At 43.7% G+C, this 18566-nt stretch overlaps 2 protein-coding genes across 3 annotated transcripts; one reads left to right on the top strand and one right to left on the bottom strand.

Annotated features, from left to right (window-relative positions):
- The first annotated feature begins 9 nt into the window (after nucleotides 1-9).
- LOC118177303 (probable pleckstrin homology domain-containing family N member 1) lies at nucleotides 10-9393 on the top strand. Its single transcript, XM_035344921.1, has 11 exons — nucleotides 10-302; nucleotides 1499-1577; nucleotides 2106-2252; nucleotides 3056-3142; nucleotides 4308-4380; nucleotides 5009-5145; nucleotides 6514-6660; nucleotides 7331-7417; nucleotides 7520-7595; nucleotides 8165-8241; nucleotides 8967-9393. The coding sequence occupies exons 1-11, from the start codon at nucleotides 214-216 to the stop codon at nucleotides 9039-9041; spliced, it is 1074 nt and encodes a 357-aa protein (XP_035200812.1). The 5' UTR covers nucleotides 10-213; the 3' UTR covers nucleotides 9042-9393.
- A 2374-nt stretch (nucleotides 9394-11767) lies between these two features.
- TNFRSF18 (TNF receptor superfamily member 18) lies at nucleotides 11768-18224 on the bottom strand. Of its 2 annotated transcripts, none has more exons than XM_035344922.1 (6): nucleotides 17944-18224; nucleotides 16191-16322; nucleotides 15788-15875; nucleotides 15201-15289; nucleotides 14133-14279; nucleotides 11768-13943 (listed from the first exon to the last, which is right to left on the bottom strand). In XM_035344922.1, exons 1-6 carry the CDS (start codon nucleotides 18116-18118, stop codon nucleotides 13792-13794), a joined length of 783 nt encoding a protein of 260 aa, XP_035200813.1. In that variant the 5' UTR covers nucleotides 18119-18224; the 3' UTR covers nucleotides 11768-13791. The 2 variants fall into 2 exon arrangements, with proteins under 2 accessions (XP_035200813.1, XP_035200814.1); XM_035344923.1 differs by having other exon boundaries at nucleotides 14133-14273.
- Nucleotides 18225-18566: the final 342 nt, after the last annotated feature.

The following is an 18566-nucleotide window of genomic DNA, read 5'->3' as shown; positions in this document are numbered from 1 at the left end:
AAAACCAACAGGAAATGCTTTCACATCTCAGATGCTGCTGCTGCTAACCCAAGGAGAATGTAAATGAGCAGCAAGTGGAAAGGTGCATGCGTGCTTCCTTCCCCTCCGGTCCTTACTCTGACCGACTGCCATTCAAGCACATTCATGCGATCTTCTGACTGCCAGCATCACTTTGAAGCCAGCACCTGGGGACGGGGGAGCCAGTGACAGAGGATGGGATGCTGCAGCCTGAGTGCCAGGCAGGCTGGGTCTGCAGGAGCAAGCCAGGACGAGGTGGAGCTATTGAAGACAGGCAGGACCAGGTAGGAAGCAGTTCTGGGGGTGTGAGAAGCGCCAACCATCTTCGCTCAAACAGAAAGGTGCTGACAAGTGAAATCTGATGTCTGTGTTTGCTTGCCAAGTGGCTCCCTTAAAAAAAATAAATAAAAGAAAATTTTAAAAAAGAGCTTTTGCTTCTTCCCCTTTTCTAGATAGTATTTACAGTAACGCTAAATGTCAGGCACTTCTAACTAGAGCCTGCCGACTTCTCCTTAGTAGGTCCCCTTAGGTGTCACAGTCTCTTAAGGCACAGGGTCGGAATTTGAGAAGCTGCAGGTGGGAATACTCCCCCCTGCCAGGGAGGTAATGCTCTTTCTGCTCATGCAACAACCACAACCAAGTCCTGGGGCTCTGGCGAGCACTGCTCTCGTCCTGTCGGAAACAGATGGTTTTGCTCAGTGTCACACGCCGGAGGCAGTCGGAGGCCTGAGGAAGCTCAGGAGGCCCTTAACGATGCTCCCTCCTCTGGAGCAGCCTCAGCTCTTCCTAAATCTTGCTTGGCAGATGCTTGTCTAGCCTGTCCTTGAACACCTCCAGTGATGAAGGTTCAGCAGTGTCCCAGGCAAGCCATGGTTTCTCCCCAGTAGCTAACCTCTAATGCAGGTAAGGCCATTGTCCCTACCTTATCTACCACAAACAGAAAGAAAAAAATAAATCCCCTCCTCTTTCTGGTGGTCTTTTACACCTGTGAAGACTGCTACCATAACACCTACGTGTTCTGTACTCCAGGCCAAGCGTTGAGCGACATTTCCATCCATAATTTCACCAGAAGCCAGGAAATCGGGTCGTTCTTCCCTTGTCCATCCAGGCAGGCACTGTGAGAGTGCCTCCATCATCCTTCCCACACAAACCCAGCAGAAAACCAGGAGTCTACGTGCTCTGATGAATTTAGGCCACAGCTTAATGCAAGGGGGTCTTTAGCATTATCTTCCCCAAAGGTTCAGCTTTGTTATTCCTTGACATGCCTGCTTTCTGATTCTTCATCTACTGCGTTTTTTCCCTAGAGTTCACTGAGCTGTTACCAGCCAGTCTTCAAGTCTAAAATAGAATATTTTAACATACACAAAAATTATGTCAGAAATCCATAAATATGTCTGCTGACTGAGCACAAGTCCCTCTCTCTTTTAAACAACACTTGCAAGTACCTTTCTATGCCTTTCCCTGTTCTCTTCCATTTCAGAAAGTGGTCCATCTCAGACGGCCAGAGCGAGGGATCCCTCCAGCCTAAGGACCCTGCAACCCCCACGGAGACAGAAGAGGTATGAGCAGGGTCGTGCAACCAAAGCTTCACATGAACCACAGAAGAAATCAGAGCCCTGTTTATCTCACCCACCACGGCTTTATCCTGATGCAGTTTCCCGTTACAGTAAAGTGCCAGATGCTATAACATTCCCTTTATTTTGAAAACAAATAATCAGCAGTCCTGTCTGTTTTGAGGCCCAGGAATAATTTTCCAGCTTGCTTTCTACAGCTTCACATGCATGAAAGTTTGTCACCACAAGTCAGTTGGGGAATTTTTCGTGGGACCATGTTTTATCACCACTGCTGAGAACATGCCCAGAGAGAGAGGAAGAGATCTATGCAAATTCACACACACAGTCAACGTCCATATCTCCCATGGTCAGGGCAGAAAAAGCACACCTCCTCCCCTCTCTTTTAGCTAGTTAGTTATATATCAGCTATGCTTGACTCTAGTTTCAAATCTTCCACCTCTACTTGTCTCATTTTTTCAGGATATTCCTGGGAAGATTACAAGAATCACTTGTTGTTTTTTGCCTTTTTTCCAGGCAGAAGCACTGTGGGGAAGAACACGGGAGGAACTGCTGCACTTGTTGATCACACAGCCCATCACTGGCTGGGAAGGGACCAACATCCACTCTCTTGGGGAAATTGTTTGGTCCTCCCGGGTTTTTCTGAGGAGTTACCGCATGGAGGTAATCATCCTTGCACCACAACCATTGAGTAATACGCAGGGGATTTTTCGCTTGAGAAAGAAAAGGTTGGCTAAATTGGGATTTCACATGTCCTGTTCAAACTACTGTCAAATCTCAGTGCAACACTCAAGCCACAATTTGCCTTGACCTTTTTTTCCCTGGAATTAATGCTAATACTTTTTTCCTCCAGTGCCAGCAAGAGCTGAAATGATTTCACAGCCACTTCCTTGAACAGCATGATTTTATTATTCATTCTGACAAGAACATCCTTTTTTTTTTTTTTTTTTTTTTTTTTTTTTTTTTTTTGTCAGAGGTTTCTTTTATGCTTTTCCCCAAAGAGATAAGGTCATTACGGTTTCAAATTAGTCCGTGTGACGACCGAGCCCCCTCCATGGGTATTAGTGGCGAGTGGTGAAACCAGCAGTGTGACAGTCACTGCTGTGGTGGTGACGAAGTCAGGAGGAACCGAGACCTGTTCTAGCTCTGCCATGGATTCACGCCTCTCTAACCACACTGCCCCGTTTATCGGACTGCATGCGCACAGCAAAACCTCACTGTCTCTCAGGAATGCCATGGTCTGGGTTACCAGTTCTCAGAGAGCACCTAGAGGCAAGATGATGAAAAATGACAAATTAGTGACATAAAGCTTCGGCCAAACCGTGACCGGGTGCTCAGCCGGCAGCCCCCAAGCACATACACCTGTCAGGCAGTGAGGGAAGGTGAAGAGCTTTGGAGAGGTGTAATTTCCTTTTAGGAAACTGAAATATTCTAGAGGAAAGGTGTAACTGATCTTATTTCAACAGGAGATGTGTGAGCGCTACGTCGTGCTGGCCTCCTTACACTTGCTGATTCTTTCTGTGGATCACACAAAGAAGACATTTGTTTACGAGGTAAAGCATAAGAATCCCTTTGTGTCTGTGTATCTACTCTCATATTCCAGATTTCCTAAGTATCTCTTTGCTCATAGCTCTAGCTGTGTGTGGCAAAAAGAGTGCTAACCCCTCGATGCCCTGCCAAGAGCAAGGCTCAAGATGGAGCAAAGATATTCTGACCACACCAGCCAAGACAGGAACACTTCACTGATTTTACTGGGGCTTTGGCATATTTTCTAGCACAGTAGCTCACAATTCATGTTTTTTTTTTTTCAGCTTATTTTGAACAGGCCACACCAGGGACTGAAAAAGAAGCGCCACTTTCTATTTATATTATATTCTGTAATTTTAGCTGGCCGCTTATTGCGTCCCTGGTTTACCCAGGGACTGCAGCTCCCTACCAGTGAGCTGAGGCATCAGCCAGAAGGCATCCGAAGAAGGCGACAAGAACAGGAGGTGACAGGAGAGTGAGTTAGGGAAGGTGTAGGAGGGGGCAGGCACAGTGCACCAAGGAGACACGTCCAGGAGAGCTGCCCTCAGCACAGCAACGTCTCCTGATGGCTCCGGTACACGTCTGTGGCTCCCAAAAGTGAGGAAAAAAAGAGCCAAATTAAGAAACTTCCTCACTATGGAAAGATCCTTGAGTTGTATCGCACTGGAGGTGATAAAAATCAAAGTCCCTCCATCAGCTCCATGGGTGGAGTAAGAGGAGGACACAGAAAAGAAATCATCACTTTATGAAATACAGGACCCAAAATGCAGAGAGGCCCCTTTGTCCTTAACGTGGATGTCCTCTGCTGGCATGGCTGGGGCGTGTGGGACAGGTGGTAAAGAGGGGGAGGCTGCAAGGCAGATGAAATTGTGTCTAGCTCATACAAACTGCTTTTCAGCACCAGTCGTGGTCTATTGGTGAAGCTCACCCCTGTAGCTCAGAGCATTTGATGAAGGAGGGCAGTCATTTTATGGGTAGGGAAACAGGAATAAAAACTCAGATTTCCTGTGTCTCTAGACAACAAGCTGAACGTCATCTGTCCCAGACTTCCTTAAGGTGAAAGGCTGAAAAGATAGGAAATTCTTTATCTGGCTTACAGAAAAGCAATCTGCCGGGTGTCAGAGGGACTGTAGTGGGATGGAGAAGTTATTCTTACCAGCTGACCTCTAACATCATTCCTCACCATACCAGGGGCTCCTTCCTCTTGCTGGGATGCACCTGAGGCAGATTGTGAGTGCCATCAGCTACACGTTTGAGATTTCTGGTAAGCCTGTTGGGCAGTTCCTGGAGGGTCCTGGGGTAGGCGCAGAGCAGTGATACCCCTGCTCTGGGCTTCAAGGACTGGTCTATGTGGGCAGAAAGATAAGGGGGTTATGCAGCCAGGTGGATGATTACTGAAGAAGACATTCCTCCTGGAAAATGCACCATGCCTTGCTGGACTGGGCTCTCACATGCAGCACATGCTGTATTTCCAAGAGGGGCAGGACATAGAGATGGAAGAAATTTGGAGTCTTAGTTGTTACGGGTGAACACAACTGCTGCACAACTTTGCATTCAACGTGCCTTAACCAGCATTCCTCAGAGGAAAGGCAATATAAAGTATACATTCCCCTTTACTCTAACTTTCTGCCTAAACTAAACAGGAGGCAAATGAGGATGTCTTTGGATTTAGAACAAGGTAGCTATCCAATTGTCCCAGTGCCAGCCCAGTATCTGCCACCAACAGCAACACAGGCCATGAGCATGTCCCACCACGAGACGCCAAAGTGCAGGTGGCGTCTGCCTACAGAGCTGCTCCATGGCACGGGGGAGGCAGAATTCACCCGCTGGGCCCAAAGGCAGATTGCAACTACCCTTCCTCAGACCCAGGCCACGTGTGTGTCTCTGTGCAGGGGCCATGATAGAATCCCGGCTCATTTGCTGCCAGAATTCAGCCGACTTCGACATGTGGATTCGACACCTCCAGCACCAAATCAAGATGGCAAATGCCAGCTGCCCCACCAGTCCCAACAATAACATCTCTTTCCTGGTAAGTCAGAGGAGAACAGGAGTAAAGAGAATGGCAGGAAAAGAGGAAACGGTGGCAGCTCTGAAAATGGATAGGGTTTGGGGGGATCTTTAGGAGACAGGCTGGAACTGAGCAGCAGGTTTACCTGAAAATGCTGTAGATACTTTCTAAGGTTTACCTGAAGACACTGTAGATACTTTCTAGGATGAAGTAAGCTTGCTCCCATCATTGCTTTATCACTAAACTCATGCTCTGTGCTCACGAGAGGTTTTAGACAAATTACTGATTGCTTTTCTTCATGGGATGTAACTGTTACACTACTAAAAAAAATAATTTCCCATTAGTTACAGCCACCAAATAAAGACTTGCTCTTTGATACCTGCTGTTGCACCAACTTACAAATATGTAAACTTACAAACCACACTGCAACATCCACAGGAGTCACAAGATGGCAGGATTACACTGACACTGAAAACACCCATACTGCTAAGGCTTATGACATTCAGGCACAGCAATGCAATGAATCCTCCCAAAGCTTTAGCCCATGTCATTGTACCCCCAGATTCCTAAAAGGTAAGAGTCAGCTGGACAGCCAGCTCCTATTTCCCCCTCCCTCGTGCTATTTACTGTCAGTGTGCTTAAGGTTTCCTTTTCTTTACACATCCACCCAGCTGCCCTTGACATCTAGCATGGTGTAGGCTCTGTGACAAACCTGTACCTTAGCCAAGTATTAAAGTCCTCAGTTTTGAGGGAAAAAAGTACTACCCAGACCACCCATCCTGAAGAGCTGCTGCTGTCTGATGCTCCCTACAGGTCACATATTTGCTTGTCGCTAGCAAACACCAGCCAGCTTTGCAGGAGTTAGCCCAGGTGGTCTTGCTCTAAGGATTCATTACAGACTGCAGAAATGCATCCAGGACTCAACACAGCCATGAATACCATGACCCCACCTCGAACCCCACTCTCCTGTTTGCTGGACAGCACTACTTTGGAGGAGAAATAAAACATACCTAAAAAGTTAAAAATAAATAAATAAATAAATCCCCTAATAAAAGGACTTGAATGCCAAGCCCAAAGCGCTTAGAATTACAATGACATCCCACTCAAATCAAACCAATGTCCTAAACAACCTCTTGTGAGGGGGAAAAGGAAATGAGACTTTTCCCTTTAATATCTAAAGCTGTTTCGTTGTCTCGGCTGGTGCTCGTGAAACTACAGCACACGAGTAGGCAGGAAACTGCAGCAAACTAGGAACTTTATCACTGGGGTCCCAGTTTCCAAGCGTATCCTCTAATTACCTTTTTTCACCACACTTTAACCCTGAAAAACTTCATACCTTCAGTTTTATGACCTTTTTCTCTGTCCCCAAAACATAATAATAAAAAAAAGATGCCATGTGATGAACACTGGAAGAAAAAGGAGCTGATGAGACATCTCTTGTGCAACACCATTCTGAAGTGGGAAGGAAAACCAATCCAGCATCTGGGAAGGATTCAGTATTTGACCATGGTGCAAGTGGCTACTGGCTGCACAGGGGTAACGTATACTGCTCAGATATGTGGGTGGCTTTGAACAGATTAAAATCAGTGTACCTTCAGGTTCGCATGGAACAGATTCAAATCAGTGTACCTTCAGGCTCGCACGGAACTGTTGTTAAAAAAAAAAAAAAAAAAAAAAAAAAAAGCTATAATGACTATTGCTCGTGTCTCATTATGCTACAGAAAACGTAGGATAAGGCTAATTATGTCAAAGTCCTACATTGTTCAAGAGACAAAAGGAAATGCAGCAGGTTTTTCTTTTCTTCCCCTGAAAGCCACTTCTGAGAATGTGTCCAGACAGTTGCACTCAGCCTCCAAAGATGCTGGGAGGGAGAGTTCACCCCCTTCCTATTACACAGGAAGATCAACCTTTTCTACACATTCCATTGCAGATATGGGCCTGACCTATTCTTAAAAACAACAACAACAACAACTCATCCATCTACCCATCTTGGGGTATCCTACCAGCTTTCTAAGCAACAAATATCCAAGCTGAATAAGAAATGCAAAGAACAGCATCTGTGTCTGGCACGGGCACTGCAGACAGCTCCAAGTTGTTTGTGTTGCCACAGCCATTAACCTTCATATTCTGCCTTTGGCTGAGACATACCCACTGAGCAGAAGTTACTGAACATTTCTGCTGTCTCTAAAGTGCCTCTTTTCTACAGGACTCCAAGGAAAGACTGCTGCTCCTGTTTCCAGAAGACCTGCTTTTCCTCTCTGTGGATAAGGAGAGAACTGCAATCACATACGAGGTAACAAGACGCAGTACAAATGGTCGGATGGTGAAAATGAATAGCGAGGAGAAAAGGGGAAAGCCTGAAGAAAAGCAATGTTTTCCTTTTCTTTTTTTGAAGGGAAAACTCCCCCTAACTGGAATCCAGGCAAAGGAGAAATCCACTGTGCTGGGGAGGTTACAGTTTGAGATTACAGGTATGTAACTGAGGATAGATCAGTTGGGAAATTTTCTTCCTGCAAGCGCAGCTAGTTGCACAGAGTAACTCAGGCTTGCAGGAGCCCCTTGCAGCAGCAGTTTCTGGCAGGAAAAAAACTGCTTTAATAAGAACCAAAGAGCCTTCCAATGCCCCGCAGATTCAGTACAAATCCCTTCCACAGCCAGGACGTTTGAATCTACCACAAGAGACAATATCTAGCTAAAATCAGATTTCATTTCCAGTTGCAATCTAAGGCGATCAAACAGATGCTCTTTAGGGGTTTGTTATGTTGCTGGCTGCTGAGTCTTAATAGCTTTCTGTGCTTTCCTCTCGGTTCAACAGCCAGCCCAGTCCCAGTCCACTATCGTTTCTATCACGGGGCAGCGCAGCCTTCCTGTGGTTAAAAGCAAAATCAAGCTGAAAGCCAGAGGCTGGCTGTAGGGAGAGGGTGCTAACCTCATGTGGGGACAGTCCCTGTGGCTTTCCTTGCTCCGGGCTCACGCATGTGTCATGGCAAACTTTGCACACTTTTCCATCACCAAACTGCTCCCTGCTAATGTCTTGCAGGAAGCCTGACTGAACCAATCCTTATCACCTGTTCCACAGCAGAGGATTATGAAAAATTCCTCTTCCACCTACAGAAGGTATTTTTCAGAGAACTTTGCAGCAATCTCTCTTATTGAGTTGGAATTTTCCCAGTTGTACATAGAATTATCTGAGATGGATCATCCTCCTAAATTTTCTTTTCCTTTTCCACAAAAGAGTATGGAGTTGTCTTCAAGCCCATCTTTCTCCTGATAAGTCTCATACATTAGGCCAGTAAATATCAATGTGTTTGTCATATAAAAAATATAAAAATATACTCTTTCAGCAGGAAATGAATTTGGGTCCTCTTATGCAATATAATAATAATAATAATAAAACTTTACCTACTCCAGGAGTAAAAGACTGATACCTGAGCACCTGATTTGCACAGATTTCAGTGGAAATTACGGAGTGAAATAAGCAGAACTGTTGAGGGCAAGGGGCTGTTTCATGAAGTTTCAGAGGTGTGTTAAAAGTCACACCACCTCCTAAAACACCCATGTTTGTAGCTTTCAGAGTACATCCTGCACAGTGGGTAACCACATCTGGGCACAGAGGAGAGGAAGGTGAATCAGGAGCGGATGTTTTAAAAGTTGAAAGATGCTGGGCCCAGAGTATGTATTAATCAATATGGTTATTCTTTCATTGAGCATGCCTGTGTTTGTGTAGTGTGTAAATTCTTGGCCAATAATACTAAAACAGCACAGGAATACTCTCTGCCAAGAAAATATTCATATGTTAAAATAGTATATCTACATGCTAAAAATATATTCTAATGTTCCAGCCAGAGAAAAACCTCGATTCACTGTCACTCCAGCCACCACCAAGCATCCCTAAGAAATCCTGGCAGCATCACTAGGACATCAGCATGCACTGACAGGAAGACGGTATGTTGAATATGATCCCAACAGAAAGTGAAGAAGCTGCACGAATGAATAAGAATGGACTGGAAACTGGAAACCGAGCTTCTTTCAGACTGAGAGGTGAATAAGGATCTGCACATGAATTACTCTGCACTGGCTGCTGTTTTGAATGGACCATTGCAATCTATGTGGGTCCCTGTGACTCCGACCTCAGCTGTACATATGCCTTACAGAGAAATCCTTCTCAATTTGCTTCCTATATTTATTGCTTGATTCTTCTCAGGAAAAAGAAACACTGTAAAATACTGTGTAAATACTACAAATAAAACCCATAATCCTGAGCCTAAACCGTGCGTAGAAAGAAGCATTCACATTTTAAAAAAACTTTCTATCCTCATTTAGGTATCCATTGGTTTGGAAAGCCATTGCCCTCCTTTGAAATGGCAGGCACAGTGCAGTTCTTCATGGTAAACAGTCCCTTTTTGATAGCTTTTCTTCCTTCCAACATCAAGAATGTGTCCCCGTAATCTCTTTGCTGTCTTCTGCCCTCCAAGAAAAACAACCCAAATCCCTCCAGGTTGAATCAAATCTATTCATTCTGATGCTTTCAAAATATTTTCTTTTGGATTTATAACGCCTTAAGAACCATTGTTACGCTTAACGTAAACGTAGCACTGAAAATGAAGCATTGCTGCAAACCAGAACAATCAAGCATTTCATGACACACGCAAATCCTGTTACCTGCAGGCCAGTCATCCAGGTTGCATCCAGGACGTCTGCAAAGTCACCTGAACAAACCTAGTGTGGTCCCACAGACCCTGTTTTATCCCAATTTTTCATCTGTGAAGCCTATGCTGGCCACCTGTAAAACTAGAAAATAGAAAACTATAAAACAAAATATATCAACAGTTTTAGAGACATCTCACAAAAGTATGTCCACGAGCAAAATAAATTATGACTCTCTTTCTCTGCTGCTTTCCCAGCCTCTGCCAGGTTGGGCTGAATCCGGGCAACAAATTCAAAACTTATTCATAAAAGTAGGTGCATAATCACACAATTGCTTAATTTCACTTTCCCTAAGAAAGGGGATTTTTTTTTTAAAACAACAACAACAAAAACAGGATGTCCTGTGAAAATATTTTTTTTAACCTTATCCAGTTTCAAAACCCTAATAATTTGCAGAAAACACGAGCAGACTTGTTAGCACAACAAAACACTACCTGCACAAATCCTTAGGGACTTGGATTAAGCAAAATCTCTAGCATGAACAGGGCTGTTTCTATACCTCAGGCAATTCTTTTATCACATTGCTTTTTCACTCTTTTTTTTTGAAGCTAAAATACGAAGAAATCCCCAGAAATCAACGGGGCCCAAAACACCTCTGATCATCACTTATAATAAAATATTTTTGAGCCTGTATGTGTAATACAGACAGAGCAGTTTGAGATTAGGCAAATGACTACAAAAAGGGGTATTACCTTGTTCTCCTAACTGCTACCCTGCATTTCCTAAAGCTGTGTGGGAAGGTCTTTATCTGATTATGAGTAGCAAGCCACTTCTAAGTATCAAACTTCTCTGTAATCAAAGTTTAAAAATTTTATTTTCACATGGTGAAGTTTCTTTAACATTTACAAGTCCTGAAGAACTGTAGATTCAAGCAAAAAATAATAATCTTTAGACATTTCACAGGATGTTAATGATTGAGGGAGAAGTTGCTTTTTAACCTACAGCCCATACACAGAGATCAAGCTGAAGTTCAAACTGGAACTTGGAAAAACTATAAGCTCTGGCATTTGAGCTGAAAATTCAGCCGTGAATTAATTCAAATGTTGCAGAAACGCTGTAACTGTGCCCTGATAAAATAAAGCTATGGTTCTGCCTGAATGGAAACCGAAAGGTAGTGTTTCCTTAGCAGCTCACCAGTCTGAGCTGATAGCTTTCATTTGCTTTGATGCAAAGTATGGCGCTTTTACTGAAATGCTCCAAGGCTTAAATGATTCACACATTGGGTTTTTCCCTCTGAATCTCAGCTTTAAGAAGTCAGGAAATTGGTTGCTTTTCCCATCAATAAACAGCCCTGAAGTCAGGTGGTTAGGTAATTAGGAAGTAGAGCATATAGTAGAGCATACTTCAAGGTAGGCACATAGAAACGCATATAGAAACCTGAGAGGCCACTCTGCAAATTTCCAATGAATAATATGGCTCTGATCATCATGTTTCAGTATTAACTGGCAGCATTGTTGGCTATTCAACACCCACAGCCCAGAAAGTCTTGCACACCTCACAAGGTTTGCCCAACCTGTTGCCAGAGGCACAGACTTCCACTAGACACATCTTTCATCTCCCAAACAGTAAGAGATTCCAAATCTCTTGATTTTTTTTTTCCCCAAAAAATGTTGCTGTTTCTCTGCCACTGCGAGGAATGGAAAAAAGTGTCAGCCAGAGTTTCCTGCTTCTTTGGTAGAGTGTAGCTGAAGTGCTGGCTTACCACGAGCCAGGAAACGTTAAGCCACTTACTTAAAAAGGGGAAAAAATGCAAGTGCACCCGTCTGAAATACAACAGAAAAGCTTGGAGGTATATTGCTGAAATAGCCAAAGTACTGTAAGACAGGCAAAGTAAGCTGGAAAAGTAAAACTTAATTGCTCTCATGAACTCTGAGACAACCTGAAGATTAAAATAAAAACCTTTCTTTCCAATTTGCTGAATCATGTCACACAGACATTTAATTAACCGTCAAGTTTATTTTGCCTTTACAAAAGGTCACAATCAGAAATCTCAGTGAAAAACACATTACATTAAAAAATGAAAGATCAATATAGAGCAGAGAGTAAACATGGTCAACACAGAAGAAGCAGTAAGAACGGTCGTTACCAGCAGGTGTTTAGGCTTCTGAGTTTATTACATCCCATAGTGTACCTGTTTACAAGGCAGAGCCAGTCTTATACTTTAAGCTAAGTTTCCCTATTTCATCCAGTCCAATGCTTGCCACCTTTCCTTGGGCGAATCCCCAGTTCACCTCTGTAAAGAATCTGCCTATTTCTCAAAGCAATGGAAGAAAACACATCTGAAATGAATTTCACACTGGGATACCTACAGGAAAATCTATCAGAAACGCAAGAATTAAAAGCAACAGGATGAGGGAAGGCAAAAATACATTGAAAATACCAATTATGTCTCACAATACATTTCTGAGGTTGAGAATTATCAGTGTTTCCATCTTATGTGATGGGGAAGCTAAAGTATAGGGATGTTAGTGGTTCTCAATGCAGTAACAGGGAAGCTGTAAGATTGAAACTGGAACTGTGATGGAATAAGTAGAGTGTGGGATATTTATACACTTTCATATGAAGGCTGACTCAAAACTCTTTTTTGCCCAGAGTTGGTTTAGTCATAAGAATCTGCTCCAGGCAACTTTCTCCAGAAAGCCAAACCAGAAGACATCCAGGACTTTGTACCTATAATTGCAATTCCATTAGACAACAATAATTATATAATATTATAAAATATGAGAAATATATACTTAATTATATAAAAAATGAGAAAAACATTTTAATTAGTTGAAGCCACAGACTGGATTCTTATCTGAATTCAGTGCCAACTGACAGAAGCCAACCAATTGAAACACTCCTCCTTTAAATTGAGGCAAAAGGACAAATTCTAGCCATGTCAGAGCTCTATGAAACTTGAGGAAACCTTAATTAACAAATCCTGCATTGTTTGATGTTCATTAAGGGGAATATCTTTCAGCTGACGATCAAGTCACTGGAGCTATGCTGGTATACATCAGCAGAAGACCTGGTTCCTTTTCTTCTGGACTGGGAAGAAAAAGCATCAGGAACAAGTGGTTGGCTTTTCTCTGTTTCCCACTGTCTTTTCCTGCTCTATAAACCAGGTGAGAAGAGTGCATTAAGTCAAGTGTCTTTCTCTAGACAGCATGATCCTCAATCCTTTCTGAAATCTCTTGCATTTAATTCAGCATTCCAGCTATCAAAGATAACAGAGTTGTGGAGGAGAACATGGATAAAGATCACCCCCTTCTTCTTCCAGTTTCCCTGGAAGGGATGACAGAGGTCGCGTAGAAAAATCTCCGCAAACACAAAGAAAGTGGCCACAGCAGCCTCACCTGGGCACCTCTGTGCACGGAGACTGCAGCTGCTGTTGTGGCAGGAGAGCAGAGTGGTTCATGCATTAAAAGTAAAGGGCCTTTGCTGCCTAACTAAAAGAGCCACTTGGCAGGAATGCAAAGCCTGCCCAAAGAAGAGCAGTAGTTCTGACTGCTCGGCACATGTATTTCCATACCTCCCTGCAGCCCCGGAGGGACTGATGGCAGGACATCAGCTTGCCAGGCACCAGTCAGGCTGGAGGAGCACCGCACAGACATGTGCAGAAGATGCAAATTGGAATAATAACAAGAAAGGTCTCTTGTCCCAAACGATATTTAAAAGAGCATCCATGAAAAACAACCAAATAACAACAAAAAAGCAACCCACAACTCAGGAAAACCACCTAAAGCAATGCAGCTGAATTGAATGTCTGACTGACTCAAGCAGCTCCTCTGTTTTTAAACATGAGTTTTGTTGAGAAGAAACAAAGCAAAACTCCCCCAAACCCGTTCCTTATTGCTATGTACATAATGATGCTTTATGCACCCAGTCCCTCCCCGCCGCCCCCTTTTTTTTTCCTCATTTTTTTTTAAAGCTGAGCTCAGTTCCTCATTCTTATAGCATTTTGCAATTTATCTGTTTTCAGTGCGGACTCTGAGGGTGGAAATAGCCAGTCTTTTCTTCTGGTGTTTTGTCTCCATGTTCTTCTTCTGGAAACTGGCAGCTGTAAGTCTCCTCTCGGTTGTGTGGTGCTTGTGGAGCCAGCAGCAGCCTAGGGAAGTTATGTTCCACATCTGCAGTGAGAATAAGCAAAAGCACTGCACACGCATGTCTTCACTAGACCTTGCCCTACACAGACCCACCAAATCATACAGCAAATAGGTCCGTACTCTATTTATTAAACTTAACATACTTCATTCTAGGTCTGGAGCAAAGGACACATTGTTTGTTCTCCACTGAGAAGCCCACAAAGGTGCACTTACTGTCAACCACATGGTATTTTTCTTTCTTTAGTGACCAGATGCAGAAATGCAAGAAGAAGGTCAGCAAGATGAGAACAAAAACAGCCACGGCAGTAAAGATGGCCAGGATGGTGGTATACACAGAGTCTTCTGTAATACGAGCTGCAATTAAATACATTGGATAAAGATTAAGAAATCATAAGAAATATAAGAAATATAATAATAAATATATTAAGAAATATACAATTGGTAAAGGAAAGGCAGCACTTCCAAGGAAATCCTAAGGTTGACTTCCTCTTTCTGTGGCAATGGATAAGCCTGGTATAAAACCAGTGCAGATAACTGCATTAAAACCCCGGTGCTCCCAGTCAAGAGTGCCAAGATCACCATCTGTGGGTAAAGAGGCATTCATGCAAAAAGCAGCGCTATCACTTGATCTATCTACTCTCCTTTGCTCTTTTGATGGATATGGCTTCAATGCTTTCTTGAAAAGCACTACAGTGAGCCAAATTTTCACACTTGTGTCAGCCACACAGAGGTTAAAAGCAGCACCTTTTTGCAGTTTGTCTCAGCACAACTACCAATTTCCCTCAGTGAAGGGCCCAGATCTGAAAGGTGCCAATGCCCCATATGGGCAAAGAGGAGGCAGGAGCAGTGCAACTTGCTGTCTTTGATACTCAGTCATTCCTGTGCTCCATGAATAGACATGCAGGTTCAGCTGTGGGTGTCGCGGACTAAGCGAATACTTGTAAAGGAAGAGGATGACCTACTAAGCTATTGTCTTCCTGAGAAAGACTAGCAAAACAGCAGGTTCAATGGAAAATGGATGGTTTGCAAACTGTATGCTCTGTTCAAGGACATTTGCTGGGCTCCTCCTCTCTCTTCATTGCTGACATTGTTGTAATGGTGGACTCTGTGCCTGGGTAAAAAATTCTACCTGTATTAATACTGCAAGAAGCACAACAGTCATTTTCAAAGGCATCTTGACTGATAGCAAGCTCTGGATGGTAACGTTGCAGCAAATCCACAACTAAAGACATGCAGAGAGCAGGTAGAGGCTCAAGGAAACAAAGCATCGTGAGAAGGTACCTTTCCCCAAATCTTCAACAGGGAAGCCACACACAGCATTGTGTGTCCTGTTGCCTCGCTTCATTGTTAGAAACCCAGAACTTTCACAACTAAAAGAAGAAAGAGAGTCACATTTAGAATTGTCCCGGCCTTTTCCTTCATTCCTCCCCAGCTTTTTTTCTCTTCTCCCTTTCTTCCTTCCCTCCAGTCTTTACACAGCTTATTTCCTTTATTCCTTTTTATAGCAGAGCAGGTGAAATTAGGGCTGTTCCCCAAGAAAATAACATTCAATTACAATGGTTTACATGCACAGTTTTTTCAGTCTTTGTTACAAGTGATGTCCACATTTGGCATAATTTTGCATCAGTTTGTGCTGGACTTGAAAGCAGGATGAATCCATAGCAGTTTAAGTTTTGCTTTCAGACAGACTACTTAAAAAGCCAGAGAAGAGAAAAATGCCTCTTGCTAAATCTAAAAAACTAATCATTTTAATCATCTAATGTCATTGGTGACCTTGCTTTTGATTCAATTTTCCAGTTTAAATATTTATCATTTGATAAATGTATCATGCATATTACCAAAGAAGAAAAGTATCAATAAATACGTACTCAGTCCAGTTTTGGCACCAGCTATTCTTAACCTTAGAATAGGTTCCTATCTCACATGGTTTACATTTAAATGAGTAGTCAATAATGCCTATAAGAAAAGAGAACAGGAATTAACAAGGGTCAGTGCCTTTACTGGAAGATGGGGGTAATTAGAGGATGATGTGTTTCCTCTACACTCTTTCTGCAGTATGAATCACCCCCCTGGAGAAATACGTAAGCAGCTCTTGCCAGCTTTGCATTTTTGCAAACCTATGGGTGTTAACTGCTGAAGCTATGGTATAAATGCCATTTTCCTCCCTTGCGCTGCAAGCCTTCCCAAGAGGGGATTATAGGAAGTGAACAGAACCGTCAGCAAGCTCCTTACATTGACCTCTGCCTTTTAGAGCCTTTTTTGTTTATTTACCATACTTAACCAGCTCTTCGCCTTCTGCACATTCAGGCAGTTTTCGACAGGAGTCGCAGACCCGATTAGCACAGCTGTATCCCAGAGGACATTTGCAGTCCATGTCCTCAGTTTCTGCACATGGTTTGTTGGCTGTCAAGAAGAAAGAGAGAAGTTAGGCCTTTGCAACTGAGACCAGAAATAGGTTTCACCATCAGCCCTACTGGCAGACTGATCCCATCACCATCAAGTAGTTCTTTCACCAGCTGGAGACCAGTGAGAGGAAAAATACTATTCAACTAGGAAGTTTTGTGACCTTAAAGGAAAAAGTATAAAGAGAGAAATGCTTAAAAACCCACAGTGAGCGACAAAGATCAAGCAAAGATTATTTTCTGAGATTGGTGACGGAATGTACAGGGCCACCAGGAAGCTGCCCACATCTTCTGCTCATTGCTGGTCTTCTCTTATTGGCCTTCAAAACATCATAAAGACAGAAAAAAAACAAAACAAAACACCAGCTTTGGGATGTTTCTCCCTCTCTGTGTATTACTAGTAGATGAGTCTGGAGCTGATCCTGGAGCTGATCTCACCAAGCAATGACTCTTCTACCTCCTGCTGAATGGTCTGATCTCAGTGGGAAGGGGAATGCTGTGGGGTCTCCACAGTACTTCTGGCAAGTGCTAAATGAGAGGGAATCACATTCCAGTCCATTTTCACCTTTCTCATAGAGGCTGGAACACAAAACGTGGATCAAGCAATTCTCCAGCTGCTGAACAGAGGCAGCCTGTACAGCAGCGCGGATCCCTCCCTCTACAAGCACTGCCTCTTGTTTCGCTCCTCCATGGTCACCACCAGCTTCAATGTCCTACTCATCACTGTGAAATGGATATACTGCCTCCTGCACACAAACCCTCCAGCGTGACTCAAGGAGGCCATGGGAGCCTATTTTAGGACAGACAGAACAGAAAGGTGCATTCTTGGCTGCAGGTCATGCAAACAGCTGCATGTTCCCTACCATTGAGCTCTGGCTGCTGTTTTGGACAGCACTAGATGAGAATGCTGTGATTGTTGCTGGGACCATGGAAGAGGCCATCACAGTCACCAGTTCTGTCCTTCAGCCTAGCAGGCACAGGGATGTCACCCCGTCACCCCTGCAGCCAGCCTCCTCCACCTCCAGTATCTTCATTTGACTCAAAGTCACAGACAAGCGAGAATTCAATACCATCACATCACTACCCTAAGGTCAGGCAAGAATACAGGTTACAAGAGGCTGTGGAAACTAAAAATCATCTGAGACTTTTTCTGGGCATTTATTTCTCAGACAAGCGTAGGTCAGAGGGATGGAGGGAATGAAATGGGATCTTCCCACCCTCAGAACCACAAAAGGCAACAGAGAGCACCATGCTCTGCATTCCCTCCAAGATCTGAACGAGACAGACAATGCCCCAAGACCATGTCTGAGTGGAGTAAGGGCTCAGGAGTTAAGTGAACATTTTTTCCCAAGTGAGCAAGGCCAACCCCCAGAAAACTAACTCTCCCTTTCCTGCTATAGAGCAAGCACAGACATATAACCAATCTGAAACAGGAGTCCACTCTGACACAAAGGCACATCTTGAGTTTAGGCAAACAGGAGGGAAACCCTTGTGGTTTTGTTTTGCATACACAGCTACTCAAGATCCATTTACACATGCACCTGCTCCCCACACTGCAATACCCTGGCTGACATAAATCACTAACGAAAGGCAGAAAGACAAAAGACGCATCATTCCCTTACCTGCGCTTGAGACGCATTTAGGGCAGCATTTCTTTACACCCTTACTGACCACTCTCATCTCGCTCCCCTGGCATGGTGTTGCCAGAGTTTGCTGTGTCCATTGCCATAGGCACAGCACCAGCAGCAAGCAAACCCGAGTCTTGAGAGGCCCAAATTCACTTTTCTGTTCAGGCATATCTCAAGCTATGCAACCCCAAAGCGCGCTAAGGTGGGCTGGTATCAAGGCTTGCCCTGCAGAAGTCCTTCCCCTGACACTGGGGGAAGGCAGCAGGCTTTTTGTAGTTGTGGCTGTGCTCTTCCTGTTCCTGTTCTTTTAGGGGCGGGGAAAATATTTTATTTTACACCATCAGATGCTTACAGAGCTAAGCAATGGTGCATCAGTGGCTCCATTAAGAGAGCAGCTGAGTAGGAGCAAGATGTAGCATCACATAATTCAATTTTCAATTGATTTTACAAGTTTATATACAATGGACAATTAATGCAAATTATTAAATCAGGGTGTGAACTGCAGCTCTCTCAGGCTATTTCATTCTGACTTACAGCTCCTCTAGAAACCCTCAAGGATTTAACTATCAGATGTGCAGTGTATTGTAACTCCATTCACCCACACAGATTTTCTGATT

The sequence above is a fragment of the Oxyura jamaicensis genome, chromosome 21, assembly GCF_011077185.1.
Source record: "Oxyura jamaicensis isolate SHBP4307 breed ruddy duck chromosome 21, BPBGC_Ojam_1.0, whole genome shotgun sequence".
NCBI lineage: Eukaryota > Metazoa > Chordata > Aves > Anseriformes > Anatidae > Oxyura > Oxyura jamaicensis.
Note: the sequence above shows the minus strand (reverse complement) of the source record. Positions and strands in the feature narration are given on the sequence as shown.